General features: G+C 39.2%; 2 protein-coding genes across 2 annotated transcripts in view; both read right to left on the reverse strand.

The window, feature by feature from the left end:
- The window catches only part of LOC143729596 (uncharacterized), a 700,608-nt gene that overhangs the window by 658,911 nt on the left and 17,171 nt on the right, over positions 1-24,526 (reverse strand). The window lies entirely within an intron of this gene.
- LOC143729600 (C-C motif chemokine 3-like) lies at positions 23,187-23,887 on the reverse strand. The gene is made up of 3 exons (XM_077220929.1): positions 23,689-23,887; positions 23,460-23,571; positions 23,187-23,373 (listed from the first exon to the last, which is right to left on the reverse strand). The coding sequence occupies exons 1-3, from the start codon at positions 23,756-23,758 to the stop codon at positions 23,241-23,243; spliced, it is 315 nt and encodes a 104-aa protein (XP_077077044.1). The 5' UTR covers positions 23,759-23,887; the 3' UTR covers positions 23,187-23,240.

Raw genomic sequence — 24,526 nt, forward strand, 5'->3', positions numbered from 1 at the left:
CTGAAACTTTATCTGTTGCTGATATTTCTGCAAAAAAAGTATACATTATTAGATAATATATTTCAAAATATGAATTATTTAATTTTTGTGCATTTGATTTTATTGTCCTTTTCCGATTTGTTTAGCCTCTGGGAAAATGCGCCTGATATATATAGAAGGATACTGACAGTGTTCGAAAATGCCGAAGTGTTGCAAAATGACTGAAAAGGCCATCCAAAGCCAGAGCTGTCACAATGAACCAAGCTGCAAATCAAAACCATCTGGGCCTGTTGTGTCAACAGCTGTGGGTCTGAAGCGGTGGCACACACTTAGAACACTTGGCACGCAGACCGGCAACAGTCTGCATAATATACATCACTTCAGTGCTTGAACATGCACACACTTGATGTTTTAGGCTTGAAAAAAGTGAGAAAATTATCAAACAATAATTGATAAAATGAAGATATTTTGATTAATTTAAATATAATTTCATGCAGTATTCACATTTCCATTGGAACCATTTGAGAACAGCTCTCTCTCTCAGACATTGATGATTCCATGAAGAACCTTTAACATTCATGGAACCTTAATTCCATTCGAATGTGCTTTATAGTGGGGGAAATGGTTCTTTAGTTTATTCAAATGCAAAAAGGTTATTTACTTACTGAAAGGTTGTTTGGCTCTTCTATGACATCACGGTAAAAATCTCATTTGGATTCCCTTTAATTCTAACTAAGAGTGTATTACATCATCATATTCTCTAGAATTCATCTCCAAGTAACTCCATAGACCCCAGGAATTAGGGCTGTGATACATTTGTCCTTATTTTTTACCCTGAAGGAAGCTATTTAAAATATGCTGTTAAGACTCTTTTATTTCCCGTATATTTTTTTCAGGGTGGTCATGACAACCCAACCACTAAAGCATAAAGAGGTCTGAGGGTTGTTAGGTGCATGAGGTAATGTATAGCCTGCACTGTGGATATGTGTTCCTGCTTTATTTCTTGACCCTGGGATAAAGAAAAAAACAGAGAAATTACTTTAGTTCAGGCTTTTAACATTTTAAGCACACTTGCACTTTTTGTGCAATGATATAGTGAAATTTAGATCAATTTTTAAGCTTAAACAGGAACTAGTTGTTGGACATTTCGCTATAAATATTCATAAGGATGGACCCCCCCTCCCCCATCCCAAAGTCAGTCATTTTATTGTCAGGTCACCTAGCAACAGGGTATTCAAGGCGAATGGGGTTAATATAAAATCTTTGTTTTATGACGTCAGCTGTAAAAGTGTAACATGAAATGGTAAAAAGCCATTCTTGTTTGTTGAAGTGCATTTTGTATTCCACATGGTTTTAAAAATCAGGACACCAAAGAAATATCAAATGCACCGTAATAATGGGACGTGTTATAGTCTTCCATCTGGATGGGACAGGAGTGGCTGTGGGCTAAATATTAATGATTACTTCATGTCTAATTTCTCTGGCCCTTCTGGGAAAATGGAAGGGGGAAGTGAAAATGCATGTACAAAATATATTGGAGCTATAGCTTTTGTCCTCCAAGGAACAAACAACTGTTTATGTATTTAGAATATGATAGTCTGTCATTTTGTCAAAATGTCTGTTTTTATAATTCCCTTAATGCTTGTTTTTCAATTTTGTCCTGAATTTACTGGATGAAGAATAAAATGGACAATTAATCCAGGAATTTATTTAGTGTCATTTTTTTTATTTTGGCTGTCAAGTCTGAATACAACACATTTCAAATCTATTTGTCTGCAATAGAAAAAAGACACAGGCTGGCATCAGTGTTTGTGACCACCTGTCATGTCTCATGTCGTATCTGCTACATCAAAGTGGTCTCGTTCAGTTGAGCTTCGGCTCGACTCAGCTCTTGGCTGCTGATTGTTTTGGAATCAAATATTCAATTTGCTGCTCTGTGACAGACAAATAAAAAAAGCACAAGTCTCCTTTCAGATGCTCTGTAAGAAAAAAATCTCAACAAATAATATGATATAATATAATTACTGATATCAAAATTAGCACGTTAACGTATGCGTTTAATTTGTTCAGTTTAAGGCATTAATAATGTTTCATGCAATTAACGCAGCTTCTGTTTTTTTCTGTCATGCTTTGGCTATAGTTACATTATGTGATCACACTCTTATTAATGCAAATGCTTTTGAGCCATTCAAGCTCAACGAGACAAAACAGAACGGGTCAGAATCGAGTTCTCTTTCACGCTTGAACAAACAATAACATAATGGCCAAAATGCCAGTTTTGTCAGTATTCTCATAAGAGCAGTCTTAAATGAGTTAAACAAAGTCTTAATTTAACGTAAAGAGTTGTGAGAAAATGAGATGCGTGTGACAGCGCGTCATCATATCTGCATCATGTGCGGCAGAGGCAGATCTTAAAGTGACAGCAGCCTAATAAACCTGTTGCTGTGATGTTTTTCATTAATGTTCATCAAAGAACAAAGGTTACAGAGAAAATTGTAGCTTTAATAAGGAATAATCTATATTTCATTTATAATTTATGCAGTTAAGACTGTAAAGTGTCTGATAAATGTATTTAATTTCTGTATATTTCCTACCTGAAAGATGTATTATAAACTTCTTATTATAAACCTTTTTTAAAACCTAATACATGTTGAAATTGATAGCTTTCAATTATACTGTAATGTTGAATGTCTGTCATTCATTAAAAAAAAAAATTTATTTCATAGAGACATTAGTAGCAGTAATATTATCAGTGATGGCCTTCAGTCATAAAAAGATGCCATTACAACAAATATTAAAAAATACTGTTTTTAAGTTGTTTCTACATGAATTTGGATAGCAACTGGGCAATTTTTACAACGTAAAAATATTAAAAACCCTAATGCTTTTAATCGCGATTAATTACAGAAAAAATTTGATTAATTAGTTGTTGTTTTTTTTAGCGATTGACAGCACTAAATAAAATATAGTATAATATAATATAATAATGGTTGAAAATTTTCCTTATATCCCTTATATAATAATAATAATAATAATAATAATAATAATAATTAATTATATAATAAATAAATATAATATATTTATTATTTTAATTATATAATAAATAATTATTATTATTATAATAATAATAATAATTATTATTAAGAGGTATCAAGACAATAGAGTCTTTTTGCCTTTCACATCAATGAATTGCATTAGAATGGAGGCCACTAGTGGTCAGAAAGGTACTGACCGGCTCCAGCGAGATTGTGGGACCTGAAGACAAGCTGAATGAGCCGAGCATGGCATAGTGATGAGAGAAACGATCTGTCTGGAAGCTCTGGAAGAAGTTCTTTGAGAGGACTGGAGGGAATAGAGAAATCCAAGAGCTTCAGCTACACATTTAAGAATCAAAAGGAGCAGATTTAGAGGATGACTCACTTTGAAGGATTACAAAAACATCATTTATTTAAAAGACCATATATTACTCAATTTGCTTGTTTGTTTGCAAAAAACAAAACAAAAAAACTTTTCTATTTTTGAATTGACAGGCTGTCAAAAGAGAAAGGTGTTTTTTGTTTCCAGATGGTGCAGTTACAGCATCTAACAGCAGGGGCAAACAGGACCATGCTAACCCACAGAACCCTTGTGTGAAATATGAAGTTCAAGCTGGCTTGACGAAAACCAAAAAAGAAAAAAAGGAGCAGAAATTAAATATAACAAAGAAAAATCACAGAAATGAAAAGAGACAAACTAAGAGTGATATGAGAGAACAAGCTAGCATTAAGAGAAAACAAAGGCAAAGAACACCAAATATGATGATTAATTGTTAAAATTATATAAACAATTATTCTATTCCATGTGGCTATAGAGAGTGAAGAATAAAATCTGATTGAATAGAAGTCAAGTAGAAGAATAAGAGAAAAAAAAAATCAAACTATTTCTTGAGCATGCCCGAAGAAAAGATGAAATAAAAGAGGAGGGTTAACATGTCAGACACCCACAGTTTTACACAGTAGTAACAATCAAGCTCACAAATGTTGCTGACAGCCTCAGTGTGCAACTGAATGAGCTATCATTACTGAATCAAAAGAGCCGTTTAGGGGAGTATATTTGCTTTGTTTGATGCACAGTGCTGGATATAGTTTGTAGCTTTTATTAAATGATACACATATATAGAATATGACACATTGAGACAGCCTGCAAAGGCTGAAAATCTTTTCTCAAAAAAAAAAGCATTGCAGAAATATATATGCAAGACAAATCGAGGAAGAAAAAAGAACTGTTTCTTCCTCTCAATGACGTTTTTATAAACTAACCAACATGCCTGAATTAGACACGCATGTATTTTGACATTTTATCCTCTTCATTTGTGTATTATACATATATTTATTTATTTTAACAACATGTTCTTCCCTATACTCTATATTTTTAAAAAGCTAGTGGCATTGCACTGTACAGGTGTATTCCATTGTGCGTTTTGCTGTACATTAAAATTGCATTTTAAATTGTGCTGCACAGTACATTGTGTTTACACAAAAAATAAATACTTCATAAGTAATCATATATGGTCCATAAACTGCAATGCAATATAGAAGTCTATGATTTAAAGGTGCAGTATGGGATTTCTGAGAAACACTGTTGAAAGTGGATCAGACCGTGCACCACAACACACTTCTAGCCAATCAGCAGTAGGGGGCGTGTCTACTCATGATGGGGGAGGAGAGAGAACAAGCAAGAGAGCGGTTGAAGAAAGACTGTAGAAAGAGAGATGGCTGAGAGACATTGCACAAGAGAAAAGGTCAGAGCAATATCACTGGAAAAAGAATGGTTATGATCAGGCAAGAGCTTTAGGACCCGTGTTAATATTAGAAAAGCCTTCCAGCGTTCGAGAGACCTAAGTGGGAAGGCCTGAAAACGGTCACTGAGGTTGTGTTGTTTCTGCTCCATATGTGAGTTATTGGTTTTGCTGTGTTTCACAGAAGTTGTAATGGTTGCTATTGTAACAGGACAGTTTTGAGTGTTATTGTTTGTCTGGGCTGGTGTGCTGCTGGTGACAACCAACTCTTGCTTGCATTCTTGTGTAGTGTGTTTATTTTTTGTTCTTCTTTGTCATTCCGTAATCTACGATTTATTTTTTGTGAAGGATTATTTTCCTTCACTTCACCTATGATAAAGATACATCCACTCTTGCATTGTGTGTTCAAACGAGCAATGAAGGGAAGGGTGTGATTATTTGGTTTGATTTCAAATATCAACAATGTTTCTCAGAAATTTCTTACTGCAGCTTTTCAATCCTTATTTCAGCAATACTTCAGTGTCCTAGAGGGCGCATGCTTCAGTTTCAGAAATTCCCTACAGTCCAAGCATATTACGATACTTTTGGTAACATTAGGTAATGTCATATAGCATTCAGGTGCCATGCAAAAACCATATAATTATATATTTACATAATATAATTTATTATATATTTATTCATGGAACTTTTACCTGCTGAAACTGGTTAAAGTAATTGGTCTTTTATGTCTCATTATACTGTAGATACTGTATGAAGTTCACTAGTTATGCTCCTTCTGGCTGCATGCAAAAGTAAGCAGACCTATAAGGAACAGAGGAAAGAAAACCCATTGATAGTATATAATAAAGATATTGATTTATTTTTGTATTCAATGTGGAACCCCTTGTTCTCTAAGTACTCCCATCTTTCTTTATACTTATCAAATGTCACAAATGTCAAAGCTGTTATTACTCTTTGAGGCGGACTACAGCGGATTCATCGGCTCTCTGGAGTCTTGTTCTTCCTCTTGTGCCGATTGACTCTGATGCCATTCTTTAGGATGGAAAGAGATATATCCTTTTAACCACCAGCACTAAGGCAATTGCATAATTCTGAGGTGCCCAGCCAACATTTTCAACTAAAAGGATTTTGGCTTGAATATGCTGTCAATACGGCATAAGCCGTATTATTTACTGACCCCACTGAAAACATTCACAAGGTACTAATAGTTTGTAAGAGACAGGAAAATGTGATTTTGTTCATTTATTTAGGTTTTTGCTTACTCCGCATTTGGATTTGCTTGTGTTGTGTCAAAATCTAACCAGTCATTTGACTCTATGAGTTGGACTAGAGTTTTTTCCTCTGGTCGCTGGAGTTGTGCAGTTTCTGACGTCCTGATTGACTCTGTTTTCCTTTCAAAATAGAAAAGAGACGTCATTTTTAATTTGGCTGTGGGTAATTTCAAAGGCCTTATTTCAATATTTGCAATTAACAATGTTTTATATGATCACAAGTTCTGGTCAGTCAGTTTTTTTTGTATGAAAAAAATGCATTTTATAAAAAAACAATTTACTTTTCTACTCTGTCCACTTTAGAACTGGCGACTACAATCTCAGGTCTGGCCCATATTTCAATTGGGTGAACATACATGTTCAATCTCTGAACCCATCTCTCAGTCGGGTCAGTACAGATCTTCTTTTGGGCTTTTGTGATGAAACTGAATTTTTAAAGAGAAGATTGTTCACAATTTCACATAAATTATTCACAATTGCGATTCATTTTAATTAGGACATTACAAAAGTTACTTACATTATGCCACTCCTGTGACACTCAGGATGTGTGATATGATAACTCACAACCTGCTTTACTGGGATTCTTACATTGGAAAAAGAAAAGCAGCACTTATCGGGAAATCCGAAGACTGCAAATGATATAAATGAAAAATACAATCTAATTAACATTTGGGTCTTTGGTCAGTCGATGATCAGATTTTGATGTGTAGCTGCCGTATCAGTGGCTGATCGTCTTGTGTATCATCACCTCACTATACAAACATAAGACACATGCAGAGGAAAACGTCTCGGTTAATATGTAACACTTGTTCCCTGAAGGAGGGAATGGGAGACGTAACGTCGACGTGAGAGTGTAATTTGGATCACTTCAGGGAGCCCTATCGTCTTCGAGTGTCTACAGAACGAGCAAATGAATGTTGGCGTGCGTGAATCGTGTCACGCGCCCTGCAACGTAAGCGCGGGTAGGCTATATATATATATATATATATATATATATATATATATAAGGGTTTATTTCTCCCCTGTCAGCAAGGATGAAGTGAGCGTCACAGCCCTCTGCAAATTCCTTTTTGGGGTCGTAAAGAGTCTTATCAGTCATAATGTGTCCTGTAAAAAACCTGCGTGCGCCCGCTTCCTGTTTATACCATAGACAGTAAAAGAAATGGACACAGCGACCCCCTTGATTTCAACAGAGAAAACTGAAGCCCATTAGAAGCAGTGACTTCCTGATGGCTGAGCGACTGCGCAGGCTCAAACTGAGCTTGACGACAGTCTGACAGTTGTAAATCTTCTAGTAGCTGTGCCAAGACAAATCTGAATCACCAAATTCCTCAAAAACGTTGTTGAAATATTATGTCCCATTGCTTTATGGATTCTCTATCTATGGGCTTCTCCCTTGACTTTATGCCTCTATGTCCCCCCGATTGCCTCATAGACAGTGAAAGATTGCCTGCGAGCTTCTTCTCCTGTCTATACGTTAATTTTCTCTACTGTGCGACAGAGTCGCGTTGTTATGACGCAATCGTTAGCCTATTTTTACAAAAACGGCTTCTAGTGGGCCATAACGTAAGATATAAAGTAATAGAGCCTTTTATACATTGTCGCGTTTCTTTAGAAATAAATAATGGACAAATGAAGTCTTTGGACGCCTCAGATGTAAAGTTATTCGCTGTCAAAGTGACGCCAAAATCAATGGGAGTCAATGGAATGCTAACAGCAGGTGATGGTCTGCTACAATGGCGGCCCACAGGGAGGCTTCAGTTTCCGGTGTGGTGAGTAGATCCAACTGTAAAGATGGGTCCCAACTTAGGACCCCATTAGTATGCCAGTATTATGCCTGATCTAAATCTGTTCTCATCTGAGATTTATTTAAATGGATGAACTGTTAATAAGAAAAATAGTAATAAACTCAAATTAACATTATTTCATTGTTCTTTTAATAACAAAATTTTTTACAACATATTGCGCTGATTATTACGATAAAAATAATGACATAATCATAATTGCATTACGAATTGCTGTGAATACGGTAAGGCAGTATAAGCTCAGGCTAAAGCTCAGCTAACGTTAGCACGCTCATCGGATTGCTGCATGCAATGCTACTATCTAAGCTAACTAAAAAACAGTACGATCGGAAATTTCAAATTCACAATCTATAGCTGTAGTTATATACCATATATGAATTATATAAGTTAAAAGACATTAATGACTCGTTATAATGTAGTTCAAAACGACTTCTATAATAAAAGTGATTTTGTCTGATTTGTAACCAGGCACTAAAACGATTACCCATAAAATTTGCTTTGAACCAATCGGATTGCTTGGGTTCTAAGCTGGGACCCATCTCTTCAGTGGGACTCATCTCTTCACCACACCGGCTGATGGATTACCCCCTTGGTTTATACCTGCGCTGCGGGCCGGGGCAGGGCGTGTGACGCGATTCACGCACACCAACGTTCATTGGCTCATTCTGTAGACACTCGAAGATGATAGACGTTGACGTTACGTCAAACGTGAGCGACTGATAGGGAACCACGATGTAGTCTGCAGAGTACTTCCTGTTGTAGCCCTTCCCAATGCTGTGAATGTTCAAAATGTCTTTAAATTTATGAACACTTACACATACTGTGTGCATTATCAGGTGAAATGCAAAAGGTTTATATTTAGAGAAGAGTAAACTAAAGAATACTATCAAACAAGGGAACTTTGTAAAAATAACCACTTGATCGCCAAATTCCAAATCACAAAGTTTTTTTTTAAATTGGCAAAAAGAAAGAAAGAAAATAATTATTGTCTATTTCAAGAAACATTTTCACTACACTTTTCACAATCCAAACAACTAGAATGTCCCAACGAAGACCCATAAAGCATTAAAAGGCTATACTGTAATTTAATATTAAAATAACATTTACAAGTTAACATTTGCTCTATATGATAAATATAATGGATCGAATTCAAGGACAAAATATTATCAGGTTAAACATTTATGTTGACTCAACAGATGTTGAAAAAGACTCAAGATAGTAACTCGTGGCCTCAATATAGTAAAGTGTCTGACACATGGACCCTTTGTTATTAAACTGGACCCTGTAGTGCAATACTTCACATTCTGTGCAATATTCTCTGTTTTAACATTCAGTGTGCAATATAGTTTGCTGCAGTTCTGCTTCTATTTATTTACTAGAACTGTTCATCACAATTCTGTTAATACATTAATATAAATCTTGTAGGCTGCATATCCAGTCCTTTATAATTCTTCTTCATATTGTATAGCCTATATTTATACTTTTTACATGTATATATTTGTTTATTTACCAACTTCTATTATTATTTATATTCCTTTAAATGTCTTGATGTGCACATCAACTGTGACACAAGAATTGTCCCGCGGGTTATCAATAAAGATCAATAAAGTAGTTAAGGGTACAGCAGCATGGCGACGGGACGAGACGTCTCCGTTCCCTACTCAGGGAACGAGGGTTACCATACGTAACCGAGATGTTCCCTTTCCTGGGAACTCCTACGTCTCATCAGAGGAGTTTCCAACGAATTGGGATCCCTAATAAAACGCCATGGTGCTGGCCCCTTCCAGCGCCCAGCTTAGCTTCCCGCCGGAGCAGTTTCTTGTCGTCTTGTCGAGCTAGCTAGTAAAAATCACACTGCTGTTCTGCAAGACCCTCTCAGTGGATATGGATAACGCTGGGAAAGCATACCCAACCTGTAGGATGGAATGCTGCAGAAGCCCCTGCCCGCCCGAAGGGAGGCACTGGAATACACATGTGTACTAACCCGTGGGGTAGTGAAACACATGGCAGTCCTTGAGGTAGTCCCAGCCCGAGGGGGGGAGCGTACTCAAAAAGGACGACAGAATGGTCTGTTGAGGGGAAGACACGATGCTAGCCTGGAGGGTAGCTAGATCGTGGAAGAAATGGGTCGCCGTAGGGACCACTGTAGGCCACCCGACAAACAACTCCTACGAGAGGTAATAGACCTGGTGCTGGGCGATCTGCCTCACCTGGTGCTGAAGGGGTATGGCGGAACTCACGAGGTTAGCTGTATGTTGGGGAACCAACGGAGTAAAAAGACGCATATATTTGGCCGTGAGGCGGGAATGGCGTAGCAAGCCGACATAACCTAATTTAGGAAACAGGTTCAACACGGAGGTTATAGAATCTAGCGAACTTGTTAGGTGTCGCCCAGCCCGCAGCTCTACAGGAGGAGGCAACACTCCTTGTAGAGTGTGCCCTCAACCTAAGTGGGCAAGGCAAGTCCTGGGAAGCATAAGCCCGGACGATAGCATCCACTAGCCAGTGGGCTAACCTCTGCTTCGAGACAGCCTACCCCTTCTGCTGGCCTCTGTAACAGACGAAGAGCTGATCTGAGGCCCTAAAGCTTTGCGTTCTGTCCACATAACAACGCAGGGCGCGGACAGGACAGAGATAAGCGAGGGCTGGGTCTGCCTCCTCAGGGGGCAGCACTTGCAGGTTCACTACCTGATCTTCAAACGGATTGGTAGGAACCTTGGGCACATATCCGAGCCGGGGTCTCAGAACAACGTGCGAAAGGCCCGTTCCGAACTCAAGGCACGGTCCGTTGATCGAAAATGCCTGCAGATCCCCTACCCTCTTAAAGGAGGCCAAAGCTAACCGCAGAGGTGTCTTTATAGACAGAATACTTAACTCGACCGTTTGCAATGGCTCAAAAGGGGGCCTCTGAAGTGCTCTTAGGACTAGAGTTAAGTCCCAAGAGGGTACGAGGTGCGGATTACGAGGCGGATTTAAACTCCTGGCACCCCTAAGGAATCTGACGATCAGGTTGTGCTTTCCCAATGACTTACCTTCTACTGCATCGTGATGAGCGGCTATTGCGGCAACATACACTTTGAGGCTGGAGGGAGACAGCCTTCTCTCCAACCCGTCTTGCAGGAAGGAAAGCACGACTCTGATCGGGCAAGTTAATGGGTGTTCCCGGTGGGAAGAACACCAATCGACGAATAGGTTCCACTTTAACGCATAGAGGCGCCTCGTAGAGGGGTCTGTAGCGGAAGTGATGGTGTCTACCACAGCCTGTGGGTGGCAACAAGCAGGACCTGCTCCTCGTCCTCCCTGACCTTGCACAAAGTCTGTGCGAGAAGGCTCACTGGGGGAAACGTATATTTGCGAAGGCCCCGGGGCCAGCTGTGTGCCAGTGCATCCGTACCGAGGGATCCTTCGGTCAGGGAATAAAACAGCCGGCAATGGGTCGTGTCCGGAGAGGCAAACAGATCTATCTGAGCGTCTCCGAAGATTCCCCATATCAGCTGGACCACCTGGGGATGGAGTTGCCATCCTCCCGGAAGAGGCGGCTGCCGTGAAAGCTCATCGGCTACACGGTTGAGCGCACCAGGGATGTGAATGGCCCGAAGCGACCTCAGATGCCTCTGACTCCATAGGAGGAGATGGCGGGCGAGTCGCGACATACGACGGGAGCATAGACCACATTGGCGGTTGATGTACGCAACAACCATAAACTGCATGTCCCTTGTACGTGGCCACCCACCCGTTGGCAGAGGCATCTGTGGAAACCACAGCATGCCTGGACACCTGGACTAAGGGAACTCCGGCCCGTAGAAATGCAGGGTCCGACCAAGGACTGAAGGTTTGGCGACAGTGCGGGGTAATGTTGACCCGGAACGTGCCGCTCTGCCACGCCCATCTTGGGACTCAATTGTGAAGCCAGTGCTGAAGCGGTCTCATATGAAGCAGGCCGAGCAGCGTTACTGCGGCTGCGATATGCCCAAGGAGCTTCTGAAACTGTTTCAGTGGGACCGCAGACTTGTCTTGAAAAGACTTGAGGCAGTTGAGCACTGACTGGACGCGCTCCTCGGTGAGGCGCGCAGTCTGAACGTCTGAGTCCAACTCCATATCGAGATAAGAGATCCTCTGCGTGTGGCAGACTCTTGTCCCAGTTGACCTGAAGCCCCAATCGGCTGAGGTGTTGGAGCACCAAGTCCCTGTGTTCGCACAACAGATCTCGCGAGTGAGCTATTATGAGCCAGTCGTCGAGATAGTTGAGAATGCGAACGCCATATTCTCTCATGGGAACAATGGCTGCCTCCACGACTTTCGTGAAGACACTGGGGGACAGGGCCAAGCTGAAGGGTAGGACCTTGTACTGATATGCTCGACCCTCGAACGCAAACCGAAGAAACGGTCTGTAACGAGGAAGAATCAAGACATGAAAGTACGCATCCTTCAGGTCGATCGCTGCAAACCAATTCTGGGGGACGGATGCATTCAAAGATGCGTTTCTGCGTGAGCATTTTGAACGGGAGCTTGTGTAGGGCCCGATTCAAAACTCGCAGGTCCACGATCGTCCGTAACCCACCGCCTTTCTTGGGTACAATGAAGTAAGGACTGTAGAACCCAGACGTAATCTCGGCTGGAGGGACCGGCCCGATCGCGTCCTTCGCCAGCAGGACGTCGATCTCTTTCCTCAAGACAGGGATGGCCCTGAACTTGGGAGGCCGGCGGGCAAACTGAATTGCATAGCTGAGGCGGATGGTACGAATGAGCCAGCGGGGCGGTCTTGGAAGCGCTAGCCAGGCTTCGAGAGACCGAACCAGCGAGCCCCCACGGACCAGCGGCGTACCCGCGGAGGGGCAACTAGGTGGAAGGCAGGGACCGGACTCCGGAGGTATTACTGCGGCCGAGAGAGGGGTCCGGGTGTGCGGGGCAACACCTACCTGCTTCCACCGGGGGGCAGGCAGCAGGGAAGGCCTGGAGGCGTTCGGCTGCAGGCTGTCCCGAGGCGAAGGAAGGAGGGGAAAGGAGGAGCGAGGCCTGAGGGTTTCCGCACCTCCTTGCCCAGCGGGAGAGGAGAGTGACGAGGCCGTAGCGGCGTCACTGACATCTGATCGCTGGTGTGAGGGGAATGAGAGTGGTGAGGCAACATGGCGCCGCACACTGTCATTCTGACCCTCTTGGGTGGGGGAGACTGGGAGCGGCAAAGCAATTGAGCGTCGACCTTGGCTACCAGTCTCGTGCGTGAGTGACCCAGAGGAAGTAGAAACTGCTCTTTCATTGAAACTTCGGATGGTCAGCAGCAGAACAGAAAGAAAAGGAAAACAAAGATTCTCCACCCGGCCCTCCTCCGGGGGAGGGAGAGGAACAGAGGTCCCCTGGGTCGCCCGTCTCAGGTCGCTTCCCTCTCCTCTTCCTGGGGGGTTTAGACGACTCCCGAGCGGGCTGGGCAGCTCTCCTGCTGCTTAGGCTGGGCAGGGGCGGAGGCAGCGGCAGGAGGGTGCCCTCGGCGACGAGCAGCTGGAGGAGCAGCCAACGGGAATGGGACAGCAGCAGGCTGTCTCCGGGGCACGATGTTCTTGATGACCTCAGACTGCTTCTGGTCGGCGGAGAACTGTTGGGCGTAGCTCTCCTCCGCGTCGCCGAAGAGGCCACCCTGGGATATGGGGGAGTTCAGGAACCTACTTTTGTCCGACTCGCGCATATCGGCCAGGGTGAGCCAAAGATGTCGCTCCTGGACCATAAGAGTGGACATCGCCTGAACCAGGGAATGTGCGGTGACTTTTGTCACCCAGAGGGCGAGGTCCGTCACCGCACGCAGCTCTTGGAGCACCCCTGGGTCGGTACCACCCTCCTGCATGTCAGAGAGTGCCTTGGCCTGGTGGACCTGGAGGAGCGCCATGGCATGCAGAGCAGAAGCAGCTTCTCCACACCTTATCCTTCCAGTCAGACTGGAAGAGAACCTACATGCGCAGGAGGGGAGCGTGGGGTTAACCCGCCAGGTGGACGCGGTCTTAGGACACAACTGCATCGCTACCGACCGTTCTACTGGGGGGATGCCCACGTATGCCTTCACTGCCCCGCCATCGAGAGTGGTGAGGGAGGAGGAGGGAGTCGATTTGTGTCTGGCCGTCCACGATCTCGTCACCTCGTCATGCACTTCCGGAAAGAAAGGAACCGGGACGGGGCACTGAGAACCAGCACAGGCGCTCCGAGAAACCAATCGTCGAGCCGCGAGGGTTCGGGACATGGTGGAGGATTCCACACGAGCCTGACACCCGCGGCCGCCCGGGAAAGCATAGCGGAATACGCAAGCATAGAATACTTGCATGCCAATATTAGTTGGCTCGTTTTCGTCCACTCAAAGGCAATTGGTCTCCCTAGCGTGATCCCAATTCGTTGGAAACTCCTCCGACGAGACGTAGGAGTTCCCACGAAAGGGAACTGTATTCAACATTGATAATAATAAGAAAATGTTCTTTCTGATGGATCATGTGTTACTGAAGAGTAATGATGCTGAAAATTGAGCTTGCCTATTACAGGAATAAATTAGGTATACATTTTAAAATATATTCAAATAGAAAACAGTTATTTTAAATAGTATTAATACTTACAATATAACACAATATAATACTGTTTTTATTGTACTTTACATTGAATAAATTCAGCTAGGTGAAAATAATAGACTTCTTAAAAACACTGTTTTTTCCCAAACTTTTGACCTGCACTGTACATCAATGTGCTACATAAGAATTGTGATAGAATGGTGGCCTCTAGTGGTCATAACGAGCGACCGGCCGACCGACAGGCCGTGTGTATGAGCTCCAAATGAAGAAGAGAAAGAGAGAAGGAAACTGAATGAGCACTGCAGCACCACAACATGGTCAGACATGGCAGAAGACTGGTCTGTCTGATGGAAAAGAAGCGAACATTCTCTGTGAATGGAAAATGAAAAAATAATAACAATGCATCAGCATCAAACAAGAACAGCACAATGATTTAGTACATTGGAGGTTGCACATATGTGTAACTAAATAACTAAATAAATGAAATAATGAACAGCATACAGATAAATACAAAATAAAACAATAAAACAGGAAAAAAATGCATCAGCATCAAACAAGAAAAGCAAAAATGATGATCTAATAAATATGAGGTTGCACATTAATAGAAAAGAAGATACAATTGCAACTAAATAAATGAAATAATGAAGTGCAATGAAGAAGATAGATTAGGAGTTTGCAAAAGATGAAAAGAAAATGTTTTTGTTCAAACTGGCAAGGAACAGTGTAGCGTCTGGACCAATCACACACAAATTATTCATTATATTTAAAGCAGCACTTATGTGTTTTTTGCGTTTTTTGCTCTCAGGGTCCCCCTACAGTTGGGAAACAGTATTGGCTTCTACTACGGTCGTAAAATCTGTCATGGTTACACCAGGGGATACACGTGCATTTGTTGACAAGGCTATACTGTCTTGACTTCTCACGTCTTTGGCAGACTGCCAGCGTTGCGTGTGAAATGTCTTCATCCCAGGTACATTGGCATATATTTCAGCATGTCAAATGAATATAATTTCATGGGTTTTATTTTTTTTCCAACGTCAAAAGATCGCGTAGCTCACGTTTACAAGACAGCGTCATTATAGTAGTCTATTGGCTACTGTTTTACATAATGGATATATGCTAATTCAATTCAATGTTTGTGTGGTAGATAATAGCCATATATCGTCAATATTATAATATCAAGCTACCATAGATTCATCTGCAAATTTGAAAAATCGATTTGCATTATAGCCTGAGGCAAGACACTTTCACCAGAAAAATAAATTAACAAACTTGACTATCATGAAGATAAATGGAGGACCAGATAGATTCCGTAACATGGTCAGGCATACAACAAATTCGAAAATTTGTTTTCGAAATTGCCCCCCAGTTAGTTGCTGCTTCGGCCATGACAACAACATACATACGGCAATAAAATGCTAGTTGGGCTGAATTTGAGGATGTGGGGGAAGTGACGTATGCCGTAAAGCAGTCGAATTTTGTAGTTCTTTTTGTGCTCAGGTTACTACCCGAAACCTGAAGTTAGTGCCAGTAAAAGCGATACAGACAGTATCAGGCTATGGCAGACGTGTCATTCAACCTATTGTAAGTCGATGTACCATCTCAAAGGTCTTTGAAATATATTATGAAGTTTGAAAAACTACATAGGCTTTAATGAATAGTCCGACAACCTCACTCTCCCAACTAAGATATGTGGCCAACTTCCCCTGAAACTAACATATGGAAGTAAAATAATGCCAAATGTTTTTGAAACAAAAAGCCTGTTGAATTGTACTACTTGAAAAAATATGCATTGCATTAACCCTGCTTGTATTTTAATGCATTGTATTTTCAGGGTTTGCATTTTTATGGTCTGAAATTTAGCATGGTTGAATATTTAAGCTGTGAATATTTCAATTCAAAACATTTCAAACACATTTTCATTAGTAAAATTTCAATAATCCATATTCACCTTTCATATTTCACTTCCAAAATATTCAAACTGATTAAAAATACAGCCTATAATATTCAACAGGCGGTTTTCTGTCCATTTTATTTCGCTTTCAAATTCGCTTCCACAAATTCAGTGGTTCAAATTCGACAGTAAATTCAACGTTGACATCCAGGAACTGCAGGAAAAGCAGTAGATTACCGAGCATAATCTCCATCTGCTGTTAGTCGACCTCACCAGCAGGCGGTGCAAGCGCGTGTTGTTGACGAACACCAGAGCAACAGTTAGTGCAAGCCATTCATTCATAAAAACTCATTTACAACAATGTAAGTGTATCTGTGATTATTATGTTTTATGTGAAATTCAGTGTCTTCACGATTACTTTTCCTGTGTAGCCTACATGCATCTCTACCGTGAACGAGATTATAATGTTATTCCCCCGATGCGGATGTATACAGATCACATGTTACATTTGAGTTTGACATATCTATTGGTTGTTTAGTTGCCTCTCTGCATAGCTACTAGGGTTTCCCTCAATACGTCAGGATTCCCCTGCTGGACATATAAAACGCTTAACGTGACTAATACAGTGATATAAAAGACCAAACTCGCAGGCAAGCAGAAGGACTCAAAATATGAACTTTAAGCGCAAAGTTTAAAGCTGAGCGTTTCTCAGTGATACTGGCATAAGTTGGCTTGACATTGGACATTCGCACATTTAGTGACTGTCTCTAAAGTTACATACGACATTGGTATACACGTTTCTAACTTCAATAGCATTTGAAGAGAACGACTTGCAGTCATAACGATAACTGTAAAGTGTTCCTGTAGGTGTCAGGCATAATGCCCAATTTATTCAAATAAACTGAAGTTTGCTATTGAAGTTAGAAACATTTGGGCCTGTATGACTTCCAATGCTACTTTAGAGACGATCCCTAAATGTCCGAATGTCACGCCAATTTTACATTTAGTTATTTAGCAGACGCTTTTATCCCAAAGCGACTTAAGTTACAGTTAAATTAACAATATAGGACAACAATATGAAAGTGATATGACCCTTCCCAGATTAATCATGTATGTAGGAATATTAACATGTATGTAGGCATACTTCCCCAATAAGATGCGAGTTTGGTCTTTTATATCACTGTATTAGTCCATTAAGCTACGTTAAGCGTTTTGTCCTGATGGAAGGGGAATCCTTGAGTATGATGAGGTATTGAGGGAAACCGATTATAATCCCGTTCATGGTAGAAAAAGTTGATAACATGTAAGGCTACACAGGGAAAGTAACAATGAAGTTAATGAATGAAACATAAAAACAGCTTTTGTGCCTTTATCATCTTTTCTGCATATACACTGACCCAGATAATCATCACAAAAAACTTAATGCATGCTCAATTGTTGTAAATGAGTTTTTATGAATGAATGGTTTGCACTAACTGTTGCTCTGGTGTTCGTCAACAACACGCGCTTGCACCCCCTGCTGGTGAGGTCGACTAACAGCAGATGGAGATTATGCTCGGTAATCTACTGCTTTTCCTGCAGTTCCTGGATGTCAACGTTGAATTTACTGTCGAATTTGAACCACTGAATTTGTGGAAGTGAATTTGCAAAGCGAAATAAAATGGACAGAAAACCGCCTGTTGAATATTATAGGTTGTTTTTTTAATCAGTTTGAATATTTTGGAAGTGAAATATGAAAGGTGAATATGGATTATTGAAATTTTACTAATGAAAATGTGTTTGAAATGTTTTGAATTAAAATATTCACAGCTTAAATATTCAACCATGCTAAATTTCAGACCATAAAAATGCAAACCCTGCAAATACAATGCATTAAAATACAAGCAGGGTTAATGCAATGCATATTTTTTCCAAGTAGTACAATTCAACAGGCTTTTTGTTTCAAAAACATTTGGCATTATTTTACTTCCATACTAACACCACTGGCAGAACTCAGTGTCTGGTTACACTGATTAGAATTTTACAACCCCGGAATTCCTGAGAGATGTGACTCTTACTTAAATCTTACTGAGAAGGAGATTTAAGCCCTGTTAATATATATATATATATATATATATATATATATATATATATATATATATATATATATATATATATACAGTATATATACTGTATATATTAGGGCTGGACGATATGGCCAAATTTTATATCACGATATATTTCTTAATTTCGGTCGATACGATATAATTCCGATATCGATATGAAGAATATAAAAGCCTCAGAAAAACTGCCAAGAACGCCCACAACAGATGTCTGTATCTACAATATTTTGAAAAATGAATTGGCCAAGTCTATGAAACCTGCTGGAGTCTTTTGGTACTGCACCATAACAAACTACATGAACCAATGAAATAACCCATCATAACAATAACATTCTCTTCTCAATACCTGCTGCAAGACTATGAAAGCATTTGGGTAGCAATATTCAATTTGAAATGTAATATGCAAAATGACAATGCAATATGTAAAATGCCAATGCATTTCTGTTTTTAAATTTACATTTGCCATTACATTTGTGCAACGTTTGGTGCAAAATTAAAATTCAATAATCTAATTTACATTTGCCATTTCATACACTAGTTTTAATATGTAAATTAAATACATATTTTAATGCTTTATAAGTTGGAAAATTAAAATGTATTACAGATATGATTAGATATGTTTAACATTTTCAAGCAAAAACTATAGCAAAATAATCATTTAAATGTTATTTTTCTTAATTGCATTACACTCACAGTTAGACACTTGCGATTGCATTTTCATTAAACGTCCCGCAATGAATGTAGCAAAATTCAATGTGCAAATTGAAAATACATTCCGAGCCAATCACGTCCCGCCCCCTCCTGCCCTGTCAATCACTGCGTGAAGTTTCGGTTTCTATATTAAAATCATATGTATTGGTCATTCTGAGGTCACTCAGCATCCCCACCCACATGCGCCAAATTAACGCAAAAAAGTCTTGTTTGGTGGTGCCGGTTAAAGTGTTGTTTGTGCTGCTTCTATCGGGTGGAACAGATTTGATTTGTTCGCGCTGCTAGTCGGCACCACTCTCCGTCTCATTTTGCAGCGCGCTGAAACCTGAAGTTTTGAGATCTCAGCCGAAACACCACTGAATTTATACCACTGAATTAGTCTTTCCTCTCTTATCAACTATTTCATCTGCTTTCTCCTCACTTGTGGAAGCTTGTTAAGTCACATTTGTATTGCGGTCAGGGGCGCTCATTCTGTAGCCGCGTTGGAGATCAGCCTACTAGTGCTGAGCACTGGCTGCGTCCGCGTGTCTGTGGTGTACGTCATCACGAAAGTAGCCAATTGTGTTCTGCTCTTTCTGACGAAATATCGAAAATGTGTTTAAAAATTATATCACCGTTATCGAAAAAAAAATATCGCGATATATATTGATATTGAATTATTGTCCAGCCCTTATAAATATATATATATATATATATAACCACTTGAGAAATGTATAAACATGTATCTAATTTTCACATCTCATGATTTTCCTTCTGTTTTCTTGTAAACTCTAATGGGTTAATGTTTCAGACTTTGCATACTATGGTTAACCAGAATCATATGTGAGGCATGTTTGGTTTCTATAAACTCCAATCTTTGTTCCCCATTTGTTAATTTACATTGCATTTGGCTAACTTTGACGCATGGTTATTATAAGAATCTTGAAGATTCTTTTTATTAAACACCCAATGAAATTACAGATGCAAATGTCCTGCTCTAACACAAAGGGTCGTAAAATTTTCCCTCCAAAAGAAACACTTCTTATTGGCTCACAGACCCCCAGAGGGTGTGACATCTTCATGTTAAAAATCACTGATCACAAGATCAGTTCTCTCTTGCTCCTGCTTCTCGACTGCTGGTTGATGTCTGGGGTGACCCCCCCACGCTGTGACCAGAGCCTGCTATGCCTTCACTCTCCTAACAGAGTCAGACTGTATTTTCTTCATTTCAACTCAGAAGAAAACTACCACTTTACCATCACTGAATGGGCAACCAACTACGCCGACTTCCTCACTCCTTGGTTGCCTGCATGGCCTCTCCGGCCCAGGCCCGGCAGGTCACACGCATGTGCTCATGGAGAGAGAGAAAACCTCCAACCAGAACAGAGTCGAACTACCCATGCAAGTTCATCATCTTCTTCATCCAACGGAGAAGAAAACGATTGCAACTTCAACATTTGACACTCACGGAACCGTCAATGACTTCAATTTCCAGCAACTTCAAGAATTGTGTCCACTGCAAAGCCATGCAAGTATCAATTTAAGAAGGTGCTTTGAAAATGATAATATTGATGGTTCTTTTCATAGTTCCCTTTCCGGTTTCCAGTTCCATGCTATCACTCACCCTTTTACCTATACATGTATTTATGTATGTATGTTTGTTTAGTTTAGTTATGTTCGTGATTTAGTTAATAAAACTTGTGCACAATATGTATTTGGTTCTGATTCACTGCTTGCAGACAACGTCTCTTTTACTATTTTGATCTTGTTACATGCTCAAAGCGCTGTACATGCTAAGAAATAATTATTTTCTGTAGCCATGGAAGATACCCCTTTTCTTAGAATAAATGAATAATGAAAAGAGTCTGTTGGACAAACTGGTTAATTGATTGTAATATTAAGTTAGCTACATCAAGTTAATACCATTAACTGACCAAAATAGTCATAAGTAAACATAACCAGTTATTATTAATTATTAATATTTCCCCTCTGAGCTGACCCGTTACAACAGCATAAAGATAAATACAAAATAAAACAATAAAACAGGAGAATTAAAAAAAATGCATCAGCATCAAACAAGAAAAGCAAAAATGATGATCTAGTACATTTGAGGTTGCACATTAATAGAAAAGAAGATAAAATTGCAACTAAATAAATGATATAATGAAGTGCAATGAAGAAGATAGATTAAGAGTTTGCAAAAAATGAAAAGAAAATGTTTTTGTTCAAACTGGCAAAGAACAGCATAAAAATAATTACAAAATAAAACAATAAAACAGGAAAGTAAAAAAAGATTTTGGATATCAGGCAAAAGTAGAATTAAAGAATAATTGTGACGAGCAAGTGATTATTATGGAATAAGATTTAAATTCCAAAAATGACAGTTTATATAATATATTAATATTACATAGCCTACTGATATAAAGGACAGTAACAGTATTGATAATGAATTAATGAATGAATGAAAGTAAGGACAGATAAAGTAGTTTATGTTTGGGCAACAATGTCAAAAGCCCGAATATAAGATGGGGAAAAAAGTCAAACAGCCACAGTTTCACACGTGGTAACACCCAACCACACGAATGCTGACAACAGGTTGCTCATGAAATGATGATCAGTGGATCAAAAGAGTCAGAGGGAAACTTAGCTTTAAACGGGAACTTGTGTTTGTTTAGTCCAAATTTCTTGCTTTATGTTATTTAGTTTACATGAAGTAGTAACTATCCATATCACACACTCTCAGACACACACATGCATGTCCACACACAAAACACGTGTGTATTTGTGTCTATAATTTAAATACATATGTATTATAATGTAATATAATATTAATTGAAATTTCTCCTCATTGATATGTTTCCACAACGTATAGTGGTTTATGTTGACAAAAGGTTTGCAGTAACTCTTACAATTAATAATAATAATAATAACAACAACAATTATTGCATGGTGTCCAATGCAGTGGACAGATGTATTTTTAGTAAACTACAATGCATGCGAGTAAATTGCTTCAGCTCTTTCATGTTTAATCTGTTTAAAGGTAATAGAACACAATTAAAATGTGTCAAAAGAGAATATTACAAAAATGTTATTCAAGAATTAATTCTATCATTGACATTTCCATAGCAGAGAGAAGCACATTAATATTAAGGCATGTATCAAGTAATTTTAGGGCCCTTGGCAAGATTTGCCTGCAAAGACAGTGTAATTGTATATGGTAACATGATTTTGTCAAATTCTGACAGTGGGATAGTTCCTTACAACAGTAGTTAAATCGAAGGTAAAGGAAACTAAACCACCCTCACATCACTCACAGATCATCAAAAAAAATGTAATTTTAAAAGATAATTCAAATATTGTAATATATACTGCATAAAGTTTTAAAATACCCTTGTTATATATATATATATATATATATATATATATATAATTTTTTTTCAAATGAAAACAGCAACATAAAAAAGGTGGTACAGATCAATTTAAGTCTAATTTTGAATGATATTTTGGTGTTATATAAATTAGCCTATGCGTGATTCAGGTAAAAAAACATGTGCATCATTTAAATAACACAAAAATATTCATAATGCATCCATACCACCTTTTTATAGTGCTGTTTTTATGAATTACTCTCTTCTCAATAGTTATTTATTGGATCTGTACAATAAAACTAGTTAAGTAAATAAGCCCAAGTAATTATACCAAAATTTATTTTTGCTCTATTATTCAATATGAATGAATCCAAGTAATTTTTAAGGATTAGATCAAGTGCATTTTAACATTATTTTACAGTACAGTACAGTACAGTAAATATTACAATACAGACTATTACACATTATTATCAATATTCACATTGCTGGTATGCTTATTAATATTATTAAACTGTAGTTTAATTTAATATTTTTGTCAGTAAAATATTTAAAAAATATTTTTTTTCTTTCCAAAAAATGACCAAAATTCAGTGTTTCTCAATATTCTTTATTTGTGTAGAGTAATGTCACAATTCAAACAGATTCAGATCAAATAGTTAGCTTAAATGTTTTGAATATATATCACAATCTTCATAACTGATTAAAAGTATTGTTAAGGTGCATACACAAGTTTTTTTGTTTTTTTGTTATACATACAAACAGTTTAGAAACTGTTCAAAGCAATATTTTGAAAAGAGAAGAGCGTTCACATCTCAGGCACTTTCCCCAGAGCTGATCTCGGACACTATGTTACGTAATGTGCGATCATCCACCATTTTCTTCAGTCTCAGAACCCATGACACCAACGGGTCGGCACAGATCTCCCTTTGATCTTTTGTGATGAAACTGCATTTTCAAAGAGAAGATGGTTAAATATTTCAACAATAGCTATTCATTTTAATTCAATTCAGACATTACTAAAAAATACTTACATGACACCAGTACAGCGGCACTCAAGATGTGTGGTATGATAACTCACAACCTGCTTTACTGGGATTCTTACATTGGAAAAAGAAAAGCAGCACTTATCGGGACCTTGGCTGACTGCAGGAAGAAATACAGATGAAAAAAAAACACATTAAATTGATATTGCATTAAAAAATGTTGAATATTGTTTTTCTAGTCAATCAAAAAATGAGATAATTCTAGAAAAAGACTCACAATGACTGCGAGCCAGTGAGCAGAAGGCGAAGAGCACAAGACAGGCGATGAAGATGCAGTGCGGCCTCATGTTTAAGTCTGTGTTCGGTCGAGGAGCAGATCTTGATTTGCTGGTTTCTTTATCAATGCTGATCGTCTCGAAGATGATAATCTCACTGATGTTATCCGCTTTATATAGGGGTGAGATTGTACTTTCCACTATACAAACCTATAGGTTCAAGTGACATCACATGCACGGGGGAAAACCGTGATGTGGTCTGCAGAGGTAGTGCTTCCTGTTGTACCCTTCCCCAATTCTGTTAATCTAGTCTAAACTGCTGACAAAGGTTACCTATGAAATTAAGTCGTATTGAGTTTGTCATATTTTTTCTTTCTTTTTCCATCGAAAGCATTGAAAATGTCTTGACATTCATGAAGGACCCTCATTAGGACCCCCAGATAACCTGTTTTGCATATGCAACTTCAGGATGCATCTTCTCAAGAAGATGCCCCATGTTCATAAGTGCAGAGCGATGCAAGAAAAGTCCCTTTCTGCAAATGCATGGTGGAAAATGAGTCTGGGGCTCAATGCAGGAAATAATGAGCTCTACTTATCGGTGAAGGTGGAAAAGTGGTTGGGCTGAAAGTGTTTTGTGTGGTTGGATTTGCACACAGTGTGATCTGAACATAGTTAATATCAGCAGTTACTCACTTGGTTCATACCACATAAATAACGCTTTATCACGATTTGTTATCATGTTTGCAATCAATTTAACCACAGAAATATGAAAAAGTCATATTGAGTAACATTTTTCTTTCCGAATACTGTTTGTTTCTTACTGTGATATTTCAAATAGCA

Source organism: Siphateles boraxobius, unplaced genomic scaffold (genome assembly GCF_051911475.1).
Source record: "Siphateles boraxobius isolate OS27281-9 unplaced genomic scaffold, OSU_SipBor_1 8, whole genome shotgun sequence".
Lineage (NCBI taxonomy): Eukaryota > Metazoa > Chordata > Actinopteri > Cypriniformes > Leuciscidae > Siphateles > Siphateles boraxobius.